At 37.8% G+C, this 15,388-nt stretch overlaps 1 protein-coding gene across 17 annotated transcripts in view; it reads right to left on the minus strand.

Moving 5' to 3' along the window:
- Positions 1–15,388, minus strand: part of TRIP12 (thyroid hormone receptor interactor 12) — a 147,729-nt gene that overhangs the window by 53,486 nt on the left and 78,855 nt on the right. For 16 of the 17 annotated variants that reach the window (XM_061188074.1, XM_061188094.1, XM_061188160.1 and 13 more), the window contains 3 exons: positions 15,218–15,354; positions 9,575–9,658; positions 8,396–8,491 (listed from right to left, as the gene is read on the minus strand). In XM_061188074.1, the coding sequence (XP_061044057.1) occupies positions 8,396–8,491; positions 9,575–9,658; positions 15,218–15,354 (317 nt within the window). The remainder of the gene's footprint in view (positions 1–8,395; positions 8,492–9,574; positions 9,659–15,217; positions 15,355–15,388) is intronic. The other variant, XM_061188151.1, reaches the window with a different exon arrangement.

Raw genomic sequence — 15,388 nt, forward strand, 5'->3', positions numbered from 1 at the left:
AAGACCTTAGTAGTTATTATCAGTCTTGGCCTTATGAATTCAATGTAAGGATCTCAGGAACTAGCTTGGAATTTATAGGCCACACTCTGAAAACCACTATTATACATCAGGGGTTGGTAGGCAAACATCTTCTATAAAGAGCCAGAGAGTAAATATTTTGGGTTCTGCAGACCACAAGGTCACTGCTGCCACTACTCGACCCTGGCACTGTGGCACAAAAGCACACACAGCCAATACATAACCCGAGCATGGCTATATTCCAATCAAACTTCATTTTCAGACACTGAAATTTGAATTTCATTTAATTTTCAAGTCACAAAACAATAATTTTTAAACTTTTTCAGCCATTTAAAAAGTAAACATCACTTTTAGTTCACAGGCTATATCAAAACAAACAGGAGGCCGATTTGGCCCTTGGGCAGTAGTTTGCCAACTGCTGATACAGAGAGGAGAACCCACAGCCTTTCAGGGAATCACAGGAGGCTGATGTGTTCAACTGAATTGACCCCACTGGACATCTGCTGAAGCTGTGAAGAGGGCTAGGGGTTGAGTCAGAAGTTTTGGTAAGACAGAATGAAAACTCCTGCAGTCTCAGGGTGCTCAGAGGACAAAGTCCCCACAGAGGGAGGAGGCCTGACTCATACACAGCCAGTGCCCTACCTTCAAGACATCTGCCACATTGTGAAACTGCATAAAGAATAGAAAGTCTAAGTAGACAGACTTGCAAGGTTCTCAATCAAAAAAACCCCTGGGAGACAGAGTTCCCTGGCAGTCCAGTGGTTAGGACTCTGAGCTTCCTCTGCCGAGGGCCTGCATTCAATCCCTGGTTGCGGAACTAAGATTCCATAAGCCGCACAGTGCAGCCAAATTGAAAAAAACAAAACAAACAAAAACAAACACACAAAAAAGCCCTGGTAGGGTCACAACAGAGAAACAGGGATGAGCCAGAGGTGAAATGAGTCATATAAAAATTATAACTCGGTCAAAACAAGCTAAAGCCCTGACTAGAGCAAAGTGATCAGCTTCTGACCCTTTAACACAGAAAAAGAGGAAACACTCACTGGTAGAAAACATCACTTGGTGTCTCTTCAGTTCACATAATCAATTACCAGACATATGAAGAGGCAGAGGAATATGTGACAACAATCAAAAGGGGAAAAAAGACAATAGAAGCAGACTAACACCCCTAGAAATTATAAAGTAAGTATTCTATAACTATGATTAATAAATTGAAAATATAAGCATAGATGGACAAAATGGGTAAGAATGTAAAGAATTTCAACAGTGGGACTTCCCTGGCGGTGCAGTGGTTAAGAATCTACTTGCCAGTGCAGGGGACATAGGTTCAATCCCTGGTCCGGGAAGATCCCACATGCCACGGAGCAACTAAGCCCGTGCACCACAACTGCTGAGCCCACGTGCCACAACTACTGAAGCCCATGCTCCGCAACAAGAGAAGCCACCTCAATGAGAAGCCTGTGCACCGCAACAAAGAGTAGTCCCTGCTCACGGCAACTAGAGAAAGCCTGCATGCAGCAACAAAGACCCAATGCAGAAAGAAAGAAAGAAAAGAAAGAGAGAAAGAGAAAGAGAGAGAGAGAGAAAGAAAGAAAGAAATTTAAAGGAAAAAAAGAATTTCAACAGAGAATTGGAATCTATTTTTAAAAATCAAAGAACTGTCTAGAACTGGAAAACATAATATCTGAAATTTAAAATTCATTGATGAGTTTAACCAAATACTGAAGAAGACAGCAGAAAAAAGAATTAGTGAATTTGAAATACGGTCAACAGAAAGTTTTCAAACTGGGGGGAAAAGAAAAACCTGGGAAAAACAAAAACAAAAACAAAAACAAAAATAGAGCTAGAGAGACATGGTAGATCAAGTCCAAAGTCTGAACATGTACAATCTTGATACTCCCAGAAGAAAAGGAAGGAGAATATTTGAAGAGATAATGAGATAAGTGAAACAATATATGAAGACATAATGGCCAACAATCTTCCAAAACTGATGAAAGTTATCAACTCAGAGATTCAAAGGCTCGGTGAAACCCGAGCAAATTAAAAATGAAAGAAAATGTCACATAGGCCTAATATAGTCAAATTATTAAAAATTAATAATGGTTTGAAAAAGCAAATCTTAAAAGAAGCTGGGAGAAAAGAATTGCCTTGAAAGGGTAACAGTAAGGCTTTTAAACAGAAACTATGGAAACCAGAAGAGCATTACAAAGTGCTAATATGAGATTTTACACCTGGGGAAATTACCTTTTAAAAATTAAGGCATGGGCTTCCCTGGTGGCGCAGTGGTTGAGAGTCTGCCTGCCAATGCAGGGGACGCGGGTTCACGCCCTGGTCTGGGAGGATCCCATATGCCGCGGAGTGACTGGGCCCGTGAGCCACAACTACTGAGCCTGCGCGTCTGGAGCCTGTGCCCCGCAACAAGAGAGGCTGCGACGGTGAAAGGCCCGCGCACCGTGATGAAGAGCGGCCCCGCTTGCTGCAACTAGAGAAAGCCCTCGCGCAGAAACGAAGAACCAACACAGCCAAAAATAAATAAATAAATAAAATGCTGGCTTAGAAAAAAAAGCAGAGAAAAAATGGAAACATCAGAATGCATTCATTCAGTAAACATTTATTAAATATCTGCAAAAAAAAAAAAAATTAAGGCATAACACATATATATGGAACCTTAAAAAAAAATGGTTCTGAAGAACCTAGGGGCAGAACAGGAACAAAGACGCAGACGTACAGAATGGACTTGGGAGGAAGTGAGAGACTAGCACGGACATATACACACTACCAAATGTAAAATAGCTAGCTAGTGGGAAGCAGCCGCATAGCACAGGGACATCAGCTCACAGGGACATCGGCTCGGTGCTTTGTGACCACCTAGAGGGGTGGGATAGGGAGGGTGGGAGGGAGGCACAAGAGGGAGGGGATATGGGGATATATGTATACATATAGCTGATTCACTCTGTTATACAGCAGGAACTAATGCCAACACTGCAAAGCAATTACACTCCAATAAAGATGTTAAAAAAAAAATTAAGGCAAATCAAGGATTTCTCCAACAAAAGCAGAGAGAAATCATTACTAGCAGTCACTCACTATATAAAAAAAGTTCTTTAGGCTGAAGGGGAACAATCCTGATAGAAAAAAGAGACTTCAGGAAAGAATTAAGAACACTGGAAATGGTATATATGTGGGCAAAAATAAAAGAATATGGATGTTCTGAAACAACAATTGTCTTATTGTGTTTATAGCACATGTGTAAGTAAAACTAAACAACAGCATAAAGGATGGCAGGAGAAAAAGAGTTAAATTGCTGTAAGGTGGTTGCACTGTTTGGGATATGGATAACGTATTACTATAAGGTAGGCTATATATAATAAGCCAAGGATATGCATTATAATCTCCAAAAGAGGCTGATTTACAACATCTGCCAAAATGTTGTACGCATTTATCCTTTACACAGCAATCTCCGTTCTAGAAATCTATCCTGAAGATAACACAGGTAAAAACAGGAAAGCTGTATTTCACTGCAACACAACCAAGACTGGAAATAACCCAAATGTCCAACAGGAGACTGGCAAAGTAAACTGTACATCCACACACTGCAGCACTGTGGCAGCTTTACAAAAGGAATGGGGACTCTCTCTCTCTCTCTCTCTGCGCTTGCGTGTGACACGCACGTGCGTGACGCGCACAGCAGCTATGAAAAGTGAACACCAAAACATACTGTTAAAAGCAAGGCAAAGTATGTAAAATTTACTACTCTTATCTAAGAAAGTCAGTGTGTGTGAAGTAGATAATACGGATTTGTTTTTGTTTTCTTAAGTAAATAACAAAAGGACAGGCCACAAAATTACAAAGGTTATTTGTGTGGGAGGAGGAAACAGGCTAAAGGGATAGCAAAAGATAAGACTTTTAAAAATTTGTAGATTTGACTTCAGGAACCATGTAAATATAACAAATTATAAAAGCAAGACTACATTTTAAAGTCAATCCCTAAAAATTAAAAGCAAAATAAAGCAAATGCGCCAAACCAACCTGGCGGCATGAATGTAAAGAATAAATTAAAGTGACTCTAAAATACAAACAAATGACCACAAAGTGAGATACATCCCAAGAACAAAAAAAGAACTGTTACAAAATTAAAACTTTCTCAATAATACTACTTTTGGTGTTAGGTTGGAATTTTGTACTGTAGGATAAAGCAAATAAATGACTATGTTGTTATCACTGGGAACTGAAACTTTTGGCACGAGGGAAAGATACAAGATAAATAAAACCCCTGCAGCCCTGAATGTGAATTGGCAGTATCAGTATGAACTCATGATTTTTAATCTTAAAAGATTAAATACAATTATTTCCTACTTTTGTCCATTAAAAGTGTCTAACAACAATGATCAACCCAGTAGCAAATACACCAACAGCCCAGACTGTGGAATCTAAATACCATTTCCTATAAAGAAAACCCGGGCTCTCTGAGGCACAGCCTGATTTCAGGTGGGGGGGTAGGGGGTGTTCAACTTGGCTCATCAGAAAGCAAAGAGGGCATCAAAAACTACTGAGATCACATCAGAAAGATCAGATGATGACTACACAATTTCTTCATCAATGAAAATCAATGAAATGGCTAAAACACATCTCAACCCGATTGACAATGATACTTAAAAACAACAGCACTTTGAAGGATGCAAAACTGGTAAATAAAGGGTAGGAAATATTTTTCCTATACCAACTATTCTCCTGGGTAACCAAATAGAAGGGAGAAATATTCTTCATGTATTTCAACTAAATTACTTCTTTTACTTCTAATAAATGAAGACTGATCATTAGATACGAAATACTTTCATTTGTAATCCCTGTTGTCTAGACTTTGTGGGCTTCCTAATATTAGAAAACACTACCACTTCTGCATAGTCTTTACTCACCAGAGGAAGAAAATAAAGAACCAAACTTGAACCTGAAAAAGCCTCTAGATCCAACTACCAGTTTAACATGAAGTTTACTTTTTTGTTTTTTTTTACTTTCCCATTTGAGACAATGGAAATCTGACTGAATGGGTAGCTATCAATAAGGAATTACTGGTTTCTTTTTCAGATATAATAATAATAATGTGGATGTATGCATGCATGTGTATGTGTGTTTTAAGGTACATTATCTTGAGCTACATGATGAAATGTTTATAGATAAAATTATATAATGTCTGGGATTCATTTCAAATTAATACAAGAGGAGGGATGTTGGTGGGTGTAAAGACAGACTGGCCATGAAGCAGGCATTGCTGAAGCTGGGTCATGGGCATGGGGGTGTGTCACTGTTTTCTACTCTGGTTCTAGTCTATCGTTTATATTAATTTCATATGCAACAGTCAAGCCTTAATATGGATTTCCGATGTTTAATGCTAATACTCTTGGGTAGCTCTGCAACAATTTTTCTTCCCAGCCTTCTCCCCAAAAATAAATGAAGTGGAAAAATAAATGAAATCAAATTTCTCTTAAAAAATAAAAAAGCACACACATTAAAAATATGATCTATACTTTGCCATCAGTTAAATTAAAGTTTTTAAAATGTATTTATGTGAGGACTGGAACATTTGAATTCTGGATACTTAGTAAGGATTTTCTTAATATAAACTTTTTTAGACAGTACTGTGGTTATGTCCTTATTTTTATAGATATAAATTCAAATATATGCAAATGGAAAAAGTTAAAAAAATAAACTTGGGAGTGGGGAGAACAACTGAGGATATAAATGAAACAATGGTCAGGTCATGTGGATCGATAATTGTTGATGGGTTCATGGATGTTATTATACTACTAATAATACTCTCAACTTCTGTGTATGTTTGATCTTTTTCATAATACAGATAAATCCTGATTACCCTTAGTTTAAATCCCACACTTGCTGCTGGCCTGCAAAGGTCCAACATGACCTGGCAAGTACCTACACCTCTCAGATTTCATCTTCTACCACTCTCCTTTCACTTTCCACAGGCCCCTCCTGCTGTCTCATGAGCATGCCAAACTCACTTCCACCTGCGGCCTTGCACTTCCTCTTTCCCTCAGATCCCTGCAGAGCTGGTTTTCTCACTCCATTTTGTTCTCCACAAAATCACCTCAGAAAAGGTTTCTTTAACCAGCCTATCATCACACCAACAAACGCCTTCCTAACTCTGCTTTGTTTTCCTTCACTGCATTGACACGACCAGAAATTTTACTATATAGTAATTGTCTTGTTTATTGCCAGGGTCACTCTCTAACAGGGAAGCTTCCACGTGGGAAACAACGCTGCTTATTATCCTATTCACGACTCTGTACAATCCCAGTGCCTAATAAACAACACCGAATAAAAATCCATACTCAAGGGTTCTCGAGAACTTTGCAGAAGGCTATGTTATTTGAGACATGAGTATCAGGGCAGCAAAAGCAAAGCAAAACAAAACAAAAACAAAAATACCAGCTGCCTCAGAATGGGAGAAAATATCTGCAAATGAATCAACGGACAAAGGATTAATCTCCAAAACTATAAACAGCTCATGCAGCTCAATATTAAAAAAACAAACAACCCAATCAAAAAATGGGAAGAAGACCTAAATAGACATTTCTCCAAAGAAGACATACAGATGGCCAAGAAGCACATGAAAAGCTGCTCAACATCATTAATTATTAGAGAAATGCAAATCAAAACTACGATGAGGTATCACCTCACACCAGTCAGAATGGGCATCATCAGAAAATCTACAAACAACAAATGCTGGAGAGGGTGTGGAGAAAAGGGAACCCTCTTGCACTGTTGGTGGGAATGTAAATTGATACAGCCACTATGGAGAACAGTATGGAGGTTCCTTAAAAAACGAAAAATAGAACTACCATATGACCCAGCGATCCCACTACTGGGCATATACCCAGAGAAAACCATAATTCAAAGAAACACATGCACCCCAATGTTCATTGCAGCACTATTTACAATAGCCAGTCATGGAAGCAACCTAAATGCCTATCGACAGACGAATGGATAAAGAAGATGTGGTACATATATACAACGGAATATTACTCAGCCATAAAAAGGAACGAAATTGGGTCATTTGTAGAGATGTGAATGGATCTAGAGACTGTCATACAGAGTGAAGTAAGTCAGAAAGAGAAAAACAAATATCGTGTATTAACGCATATATGTGGAACCTAGAAAAATGGTACAGGTACAGATGAACTGGTTTGCAGGGCAGAAATAGAGACACAGATGTAGAGAACAAACGTATGGACACCAAGGGGGGGAAGTGGCGGGGGGGGATGGGGGTGGGATGGATTGGGAGATTGGGATTGACGTGTATATACTAATATGTATAGAATAGATAACTAATAAGAACCTGCTGTATAAAAAAATAAAATAAAATTCAAAAATTAAAAAGAAAATACCAGCTGCTTCTTAAAATCATCAAGTACAAGTACACATAATATGAGCACATGTACACACATTGCATTATTTTTTTTTAAAACTTAGAATATTTGATGGAAAATTATATAAGTACAAATTTATTTGTAAGGTCAGAGTTAACAACCTTCGGTAACACTTCAGAAATTTTGAAATTAATCAAGACTGAAGTCTGCAAATAGCCTACTGATTCTATGGAAATATTATCGATGAAGTAAAAAAGAATGTGTGTGTGTGTATATATATAAAACTGAGTCACTTTGCTGTACAGAAGAAATGAACACAACATTGTAAATCAACTATATTTCAATTTTTAAAAATGCTTAAATGTAAATTTTATTGCTTAAGGAAGCTAAAGGTAATATTCTATACCAGACAGAATTTAACTGAATTTGTGATTATGCAAAATCATATTCTTAGTTACAAACTGAGACTTAAACAATCACTCTTGTATCTACCATATATGATAAGATCTCTGGGTTATATTAATTTGATTAAATGAGTCTAGTTACTGGTAATTCTGCTGAGAAATCTTTCCTCTCAGGCTCATTTTATAATCAACTGCTTAATGGGTTAAATTTTATTATACCATAAAAAACTCAAGGCACAAATCTGTGCAAAGCATGCCATCAGATGCTATAATAATGTAATCACCTGAGATCCTGTACTCTTCTATAGTTCAAAAAAAAACAAAATGAAGGGTCAGTCTTGTTGTAAACTTTGGATGGTTTTCTAATGGTTCCAATTCAGTAATCAAAAATAAAAGGAGAAAATCTTGAAGAGTTGCTATTATTTAAGGCAAGAATGTGCAGAAGCTCTGTTTTTTAAAACAGGTTAAAGTTCATGAAAACTTCCTTATGTGAAAACTCTCTTACATGAACAGGTAAACAGTAAAAACAGCACTCAACTAATTACTAAGAGTTTTGAGGGGAGGACAAATTTAAAAGTATTCACTTACTAGCTCCGCTTCCAATTGTTCTATGGAAAAGTTGTGACATCCGAGGACCAAGAGGACCAAACAGGTGAGGAGGAAGACCCCTGGCCTCTAACAGAGCTAAGGAAAAAAGAAGGGCAGGAGGAGTAGTCGAAGTGTTAATATAACTGATCTTATCTAGAAGTTTCGAACAACTGATTCATCACATAATTGATTTAAACAATTACTTTCCATTTTGAACTTTAAGTTACATTAAACCTTTCAAGACCACTTGTATATACTAATGTAATTAATATGTTACAACACCCATGTGTCTACTCCAGGGCATCTTAAGGTTTTATGGAGATATTAAATATCTGTGCCAGCAGGGACTATGTAAATGGTCCAAGAAAAACCCAAAGTAAACATTTATTTTGAAGAAGTTATGTTAAGCACCTTAGCTATTTCACTCTATTATTTCCCAGTCAGATACTGATCATGAGATCCTCTAAAAACATAGGAAAAAATTCATTTTTATCAGTTCCCAAAAGTGAGAAAAACTGTTCGTAAGCGTTCTAGTCAAAAAGTGATTGCTGTAAGTTCCTTCAGGAACTTAAAAGCAATCTGAAACTGATTCATTAATGTTTCTTGTAAGCCTCACATTGGGGATCTATTCTATAAATCAGCTGTCTGAAGATAATAAAAAGACATATCCATGCACTTGTAAATAATGTATACATAATATAAAGCTGCTTTTTAAAAGCACTTACAACATTATAATACCTCGAGTTTATGTATACAATCTACATTCATTTTCAAATAGTGGATCAAGAACACAAAAGAACACAGCAAAAAAGCATCCTACTAGATGCAATACGTTATTAGGTACCAGAGCACAATATATTAAGCTACCTCTTGTTCAATATCTTCCTTAACGTATTACTAGCTATATATGCAACCATAATGAAAAAAAATTTTTAGACATAAAAAATAAATATACTATATAAGATTTTTATCTAGTTAAACAGTAAAGATGAAGAGCCAAACGGATCATCTTCCAATTCCAAATCATCAAATCGCCACTACATAAAAAGCTTTTTTTGGAGGTATGGGCACTGCTACATTATACTTTTATGAGCTTATCCGAATTAACTTCAACAAAGAACAGTAGTTAACAGGCAGCCCATGACAAGAGTTTCTTGTAAGCTCAGTAACTCTCTTTACCTTGCAATCGTCCCATCTCGGAATCATCCGATTCACTCTCCCCAGAAGTGGTCATGCCCACAGCCCCTGCAACAGAACTAGAGGCTTCGAAGGGGGGGGGGAAGGTGAGGGTTAGGAGAGGAACATTTAAATTCATTATGTCTGGTTTATCTTAAAAAAGAAAAAGCAGAGTTTTACAGACAACAATGAATAAAGGCAAACGTGTCTGCCCATTGCACAACAGCTGTTATTCTAGACTTCATCATGTAGCTTTTATGGAAAAAAGATGGCTCAACTACATTAGAAACAAGCATAATATACAAGCTTTGCATTTCACTCGTACATGGTTTTCACAGTTTCCTCCTGTCTTTGAAACTGTTCCTGAATTGAGTCTTATCCTGAACTCCTCTACCAAAAGTCCATAAAGATAACACTGCTAAAAAACCATTGTGATATTTAATAGATGGGCAATTAGTCACAAACAGAAAGCAAAACTGACATTTGGGGAAAATGTTCCATGTAGATGTGTGCCTTCTTCAGTCTGCTTTATTCCTGGACTATAGTCTGGATACTAACGTTTGCCGTGTTTTCTTTCATTTCAAGAGTGTGCAAAGATTACGCTCTCTTATTTCCAGGACAAAACATTGAAGATACACATTACAACTGACAGAAGACTGCAAAACACTGAAGTACAAAAGAGAGGGCAACTAACATGTCAAAACAAATGCAGAATGAAGAGTTCAGATTCAGAAGGGTTCTACTACCCAAAATGCTAACCTGATCGATAATTCAGTCTAAGTAAATAGTGGTTGATTCTACAATATTATAAATCTGACCAGGAGATGAAAATATATTCCTGTAAAACTAGCAGTTTTACTGTCCCCTCCTCTCAGTGTCTGTTGAGTCCTAAAGCATTTTTTGTACATAGACGATTCATCTGTGTATGACCACATCATCCACAGTACCTTAAGTCCTGTCCACTTGACAGATGGTTACAGAATGCAAGGCAGGAAGAATATTTTTGTCATTATTAAAAGAGGCACATGGATCACATATGTGAATGTAAAGAGTTTTTCTGAAGAAAGAGATGTAAATACACCAGCCACCAACTCTGTGTTTTCTTAATACTTTTCTTCACCCCTCATTTAAGTATTCTATAATTTCACCAGGATTTTTAAAAAACTTGTAGAAAAATGTATGGTTTAGAACAGGAATCAGCAAACTGTGGCCCACAGGCCAAATCCAGTCCAGCACATCACTTTGCAAATAAAATTTTGTTAAAACATATGCAAACTCATTCACTTACATACCTGTGGCTGCTTTTGTGCTACAATCACAGAGTTGTTCCAACAGAGCCTGCATAAAGCCTAAAACATCAATTATCTGGCCCTTCACAGAAAACGTTGGCAACCCCATGGTTTAGAGTTACAGGCTAAGTAGAAATGCTAATATTAAGGAGTAATGGAGTTTAGCAAAATCCACACTTCTGATGCAAAAAAAAAAGGAAATAATAACTGTACTCTATAAGGCTACTTGTAGGTAGCACTCATTAAATGCTGACTATATGGAGAACGTGTCCGTGTGTTTCCTCTCAACCATACAAAGAAGTATTACAAGCTCTATCATGCACATGAGGAAACCAAGGCTTTGTGTCTTTGCGTGTACTTGCCCAAGGTCAGACAACTAACCACGGGCGTGAGATGTGAGCCCAGGCAGTCTGACTTCATAGGCTGCACTCTTACGAACTGCACGCTATCAGCGTCTTGAATTTATCCTTCAGCACTAGTTTCTGATTTAAGTGTAGCTGCTTCTCCATGTTATACAGAAACCATGTCAACCAACTCTGCTACTGGGTCCCAATTACGACTGAACTTTGTCAAGTGGCTCGTAAACTTACTTTGAAACTTTTACAAAATGTGGAAAGCAAATACAAAGTTTTGGCAAACAAAATTGTTGGTTTTTCTTTCTTTCCTGCTCCCCCCCCGCAAAGGCACACTCTGGAACCACACATTTTTTAAGAAAAAAAAATCACAAGTTCACTGAAGGTAATGCTGGGTTTTTTAAAAGTTTATCAGAGGGTCTACTAGTTCTACTTTAAACCAGTCTACAAATCTACAACTTATGATTTTAAAGGTTTAACCTTAAGTTACTTCTTAAACGTATTATTCTAAGAACTGACATAATGAATAATAAATACCTCAAATTGCCCTGCCACAAAGACATTAACCAAGACATAAAACTTGTAAAAGCACAGAATTAAAAGAGCTGTTAAGACTATTATAGTGAGGTCCCAACCTTAAGGGAGCCACAGACCCACTACAAGGAGGAGCAGGGATATTCTGGTTTTTAATCAAGTTGAGGGTCTATTTTGACACAAATCAGTTACTGGACCCAAGGAACAAGATCCTTTCCAGCTGCCATCCCTTTGATGGCAAGTATTAATAAGCATTTGCTCACTGTAGCTCCCTTTTTTCTAAGTTTTACAAAATTAGATAAACCAAACTAGCTTAGCCTGTGAGTGGCTGTTTGTAAAGTCATGCAGGTAAGGAAATGTAACCCATTAATAGCAGTCAGCGAGAAAGTTGCTTCAATCAAGGCATCAAACCTTGGGCAACACACAAAATCCATCCCGACACAAATATAAAAGCAAGGCTATCAAACAGAGAAAATCCAATGTCAGATTTTAAGAGGTGTCAATCTTTTTTTTTGTTTAAACTGGTATCTCTCCCATCTAGTCTCAGCATATCTTTACAGCACCATGTAAGGCAGTTTCCAACACACAGTTAAAGCTGATAGAATTCACTTTTACTTGACAGGAACTGCTAAGGGTTTACCAAATACCTAAGTATAGGAGGCAATGAGAAGACATTTTTAGTGTCACGAAAACCTTTGAGCTAGGCCAGAAGAATGGTTGTTTGGAATATAATTACACCTTATATGGGCCTTGGCATCAGGTGATATGGTAGCAATCTAATTTTTAGTGGTACTAACCAAAAATAATTAGGGAGAGAAAAATTTACAAAACCGAGTTGCTTTCTTTTTACAATCTGACCCTGTTCATTTCTTGTGAAATTAAGATTCCCAATGCAAAATGTAGGTGTCAGAACATTCTTCCTTACTTTGATTGATTTCTGGGTATAAAGAAGACTACTTGATTCCCCACCTTAGTATCGCTAAGATTTGCAGGACTTTATCAGCACTATAAAGGGGTGCTCAGTTCTAATGAAGTCTAAAACTAAACCCTTCAGCTCTTGGGACAATGTGGGGAACACTTAACTTTCAACTTCAAGAGCTGACATTTCTTCTATGAAGAGCTAGGGGGGTTGCACTCCACATCACAGTAAACTTCAGAGTGACCCAAAGGGACACTGTTATCAACAAACTTTCCTAAATGTCAACAACACTGGCAAAGTCAGGGCGATATAAGCAAGTATTCCAAAGGTGGAGCAATGCTTTAATATCTACATGTGAAAAAAGAAAAACACTTATATCAACGAGGCCACTGAAATAAGTCAAGAAGAAATGATCTTTAAAAATAAAGAAACACTGAAAAATGAATATATACATAAGACTGAAGAGATTAATCTCTTTAAATTAGTAAAAACATTACTTCAAAATAAATGTTTCAAATGAAGTGAGTCTTACACCAACTGTATAAGAACTGTCTGAGAATGGACACTTGCCATAAGATGCTCTAAGTTACCACCATCAGTTTGTACTGTACACGAACTTAGAGGGTTTTACTTTTCTTTAAATTCCAGCTTTACATACTGAGAAACGAAAGCACATTACACTGAAGAACTTAATATAAAGCTAGTAATAAGTAATCTGCCTCCTTCCCCAGAAGCACTTTAGTGAGCTGGCAGAGGAACCCCTGTAGTGCGTACAAGGGATCCAGCCTCCAAAAGGTAATAAAGTTAGTGCTGCTCTAATACCAGTGAACATGCACATGTATCTTTTACATAAACTCGGAAAGCACCTAGATCACAACGGGATTTCAAATACGGATGACAATGAAACACAGGCGAGCCTTTAGGAGGGCAATCTCAGGAACCTAATCCCTTGAAGCTTTTATCCTCTTCGGCAAATATACCAGGGAACAAAATTTTACACACCACCCCCTCATTCTGGCCTCCAATTACACCCCTATGAATTAAACAAACTCGAGTAACCACAGGGAAGCAGAACACCACAGCTGTTATAACTGTGCACTTCTTTTCTCTAAGACCTGGATTTGAGAGTCACACATCCTAGTTTGTAACCCTGGCAGGCTTAACCATTATGCATCTCAGTTCTTCTCATGTATAAAATGAGGGTTAACAGCACCTCACACCTCAGCAGGCTGTTCTGAATATTAAATGAGAATACACGTAAAGTGCTTAACAGTGTGTCTGCAATGGAGTGTGCACTCTGTAAATGTCAGCTATTGTAATTACCGTAATGAGTCCACTTGAACAACACGCTCAGCAGCTCCCTCGCAAAGTGTCATCCATGTGGGAATTGCTCCACTTCCACAGTCAGACTTGGAATAAACATTAAAACACTGGGAAGCATAGGCTGTGTGTCCTACAGAGCTTCAGTGAGTTGCATGTGCAGTGCACTGTATGTTTCCAAAAATCTACCATTTAACCCTTCAGAAAAACTATTCTGGGAAAAAGGCACCAGCAGGAGAGATGCCGTAAGTTCGCCGTGTAATCTATCATACAAAACCAGGAAAGATAAGTTGGTAAAGATGTTAAGCTGGACAGAAAGCTGAGACAAAAGGCACAGAACATAGACAGCAGTGGGCAAACCAGAACCTTCCTGGTAAATGAGGATATACAATCAACCATAGGCATTAAAGAAAACTGGCACCTATTCTGATACTAACAGTAATACATTAAAGAACTCTGTTCAAAAGTAAGAACATACATGCCTACGCCTAAAGCTACGCATATCATCCAGATTTAAGGGACTCAGACCCGTATGTTCGTAATGATGACTTATAATATTTTTGTATCTGTTCTTAGTGTTAGTGAGAAATGCTTATAACAAGCTACTGTTTAAACCCGTTAGCCACAATCAAGCCCTGTAGTGTCAGCGGCCTTCTGGCACTGGAAATGGGTACATACTTGGGGTGGGGCGGGGGGCCTAATTTTTGCTGGGCTAAGACATCTAGGAGAATAAAAATGAGAAACCTGGAAGAATAGGAATACTAGTCTTAAAGCTGCTTAGATTCAAACTGAATACTTGTTATTTTTTAGGGACTACACATTCTAAATTAAAATTTAGACTTGTATGAAGCAATTTAAGCCACATCCTTACATTTTTACTATGAAATTAAAGTTTTACAAACAATCAGTAGGCAACTATTATACGTACTGATCAATATTTAAGAAGCTTAAACAGAAAGGGACTTACTGCTTCTTAAAAGGCCTTTGAATGTAATTAGTACAAATTTGGATTTGGAAAAAGATTAAACAACAACAACAACAAATGAATACAACTAATCAAGACACCAAATCTATAAAGCGGAACAAAAGCGAACAAGTGTGATGGCTAACATCTTAAGATATATCCGTCTCCTATCTTCCATTATATCTGGTGTACCTAAAAAGTAATTTATCTCCAAATAAATCTGGAAGATACATAAACGTTTTTTAGGCTTAAGAAGTGCCAATCTACCTGCCGCTCCTTGGGGAGTTTCATCCGTCCGTGCGGCTGAAGAATTCACTGTCTCCTGGTTGCCCTCAGGGTCTGCCATCTTCTCCTGTCGACGCGCTTCAGCTGCTCCTCTTTTGCCCAGGCCAGAGCCTCGCCGACTACAACAGAAAAGTGCCATCATAGGCAGCACTC

Source organism: Eubalaena glacialis, chromosome 1 (assembly GCF_028564815.1).
Source record: "Eubalaena glacialis isolate mEubGla1 chromosome 1, mEubGla1.1.hap2.+ XY, whole genome shotgun sequence".
NCBI lineage: Eukaryota > Metazoa > Chordata > Mammalia > Artiodactyla > Balaenidae > Eubalaena > Eubalaena glacialis.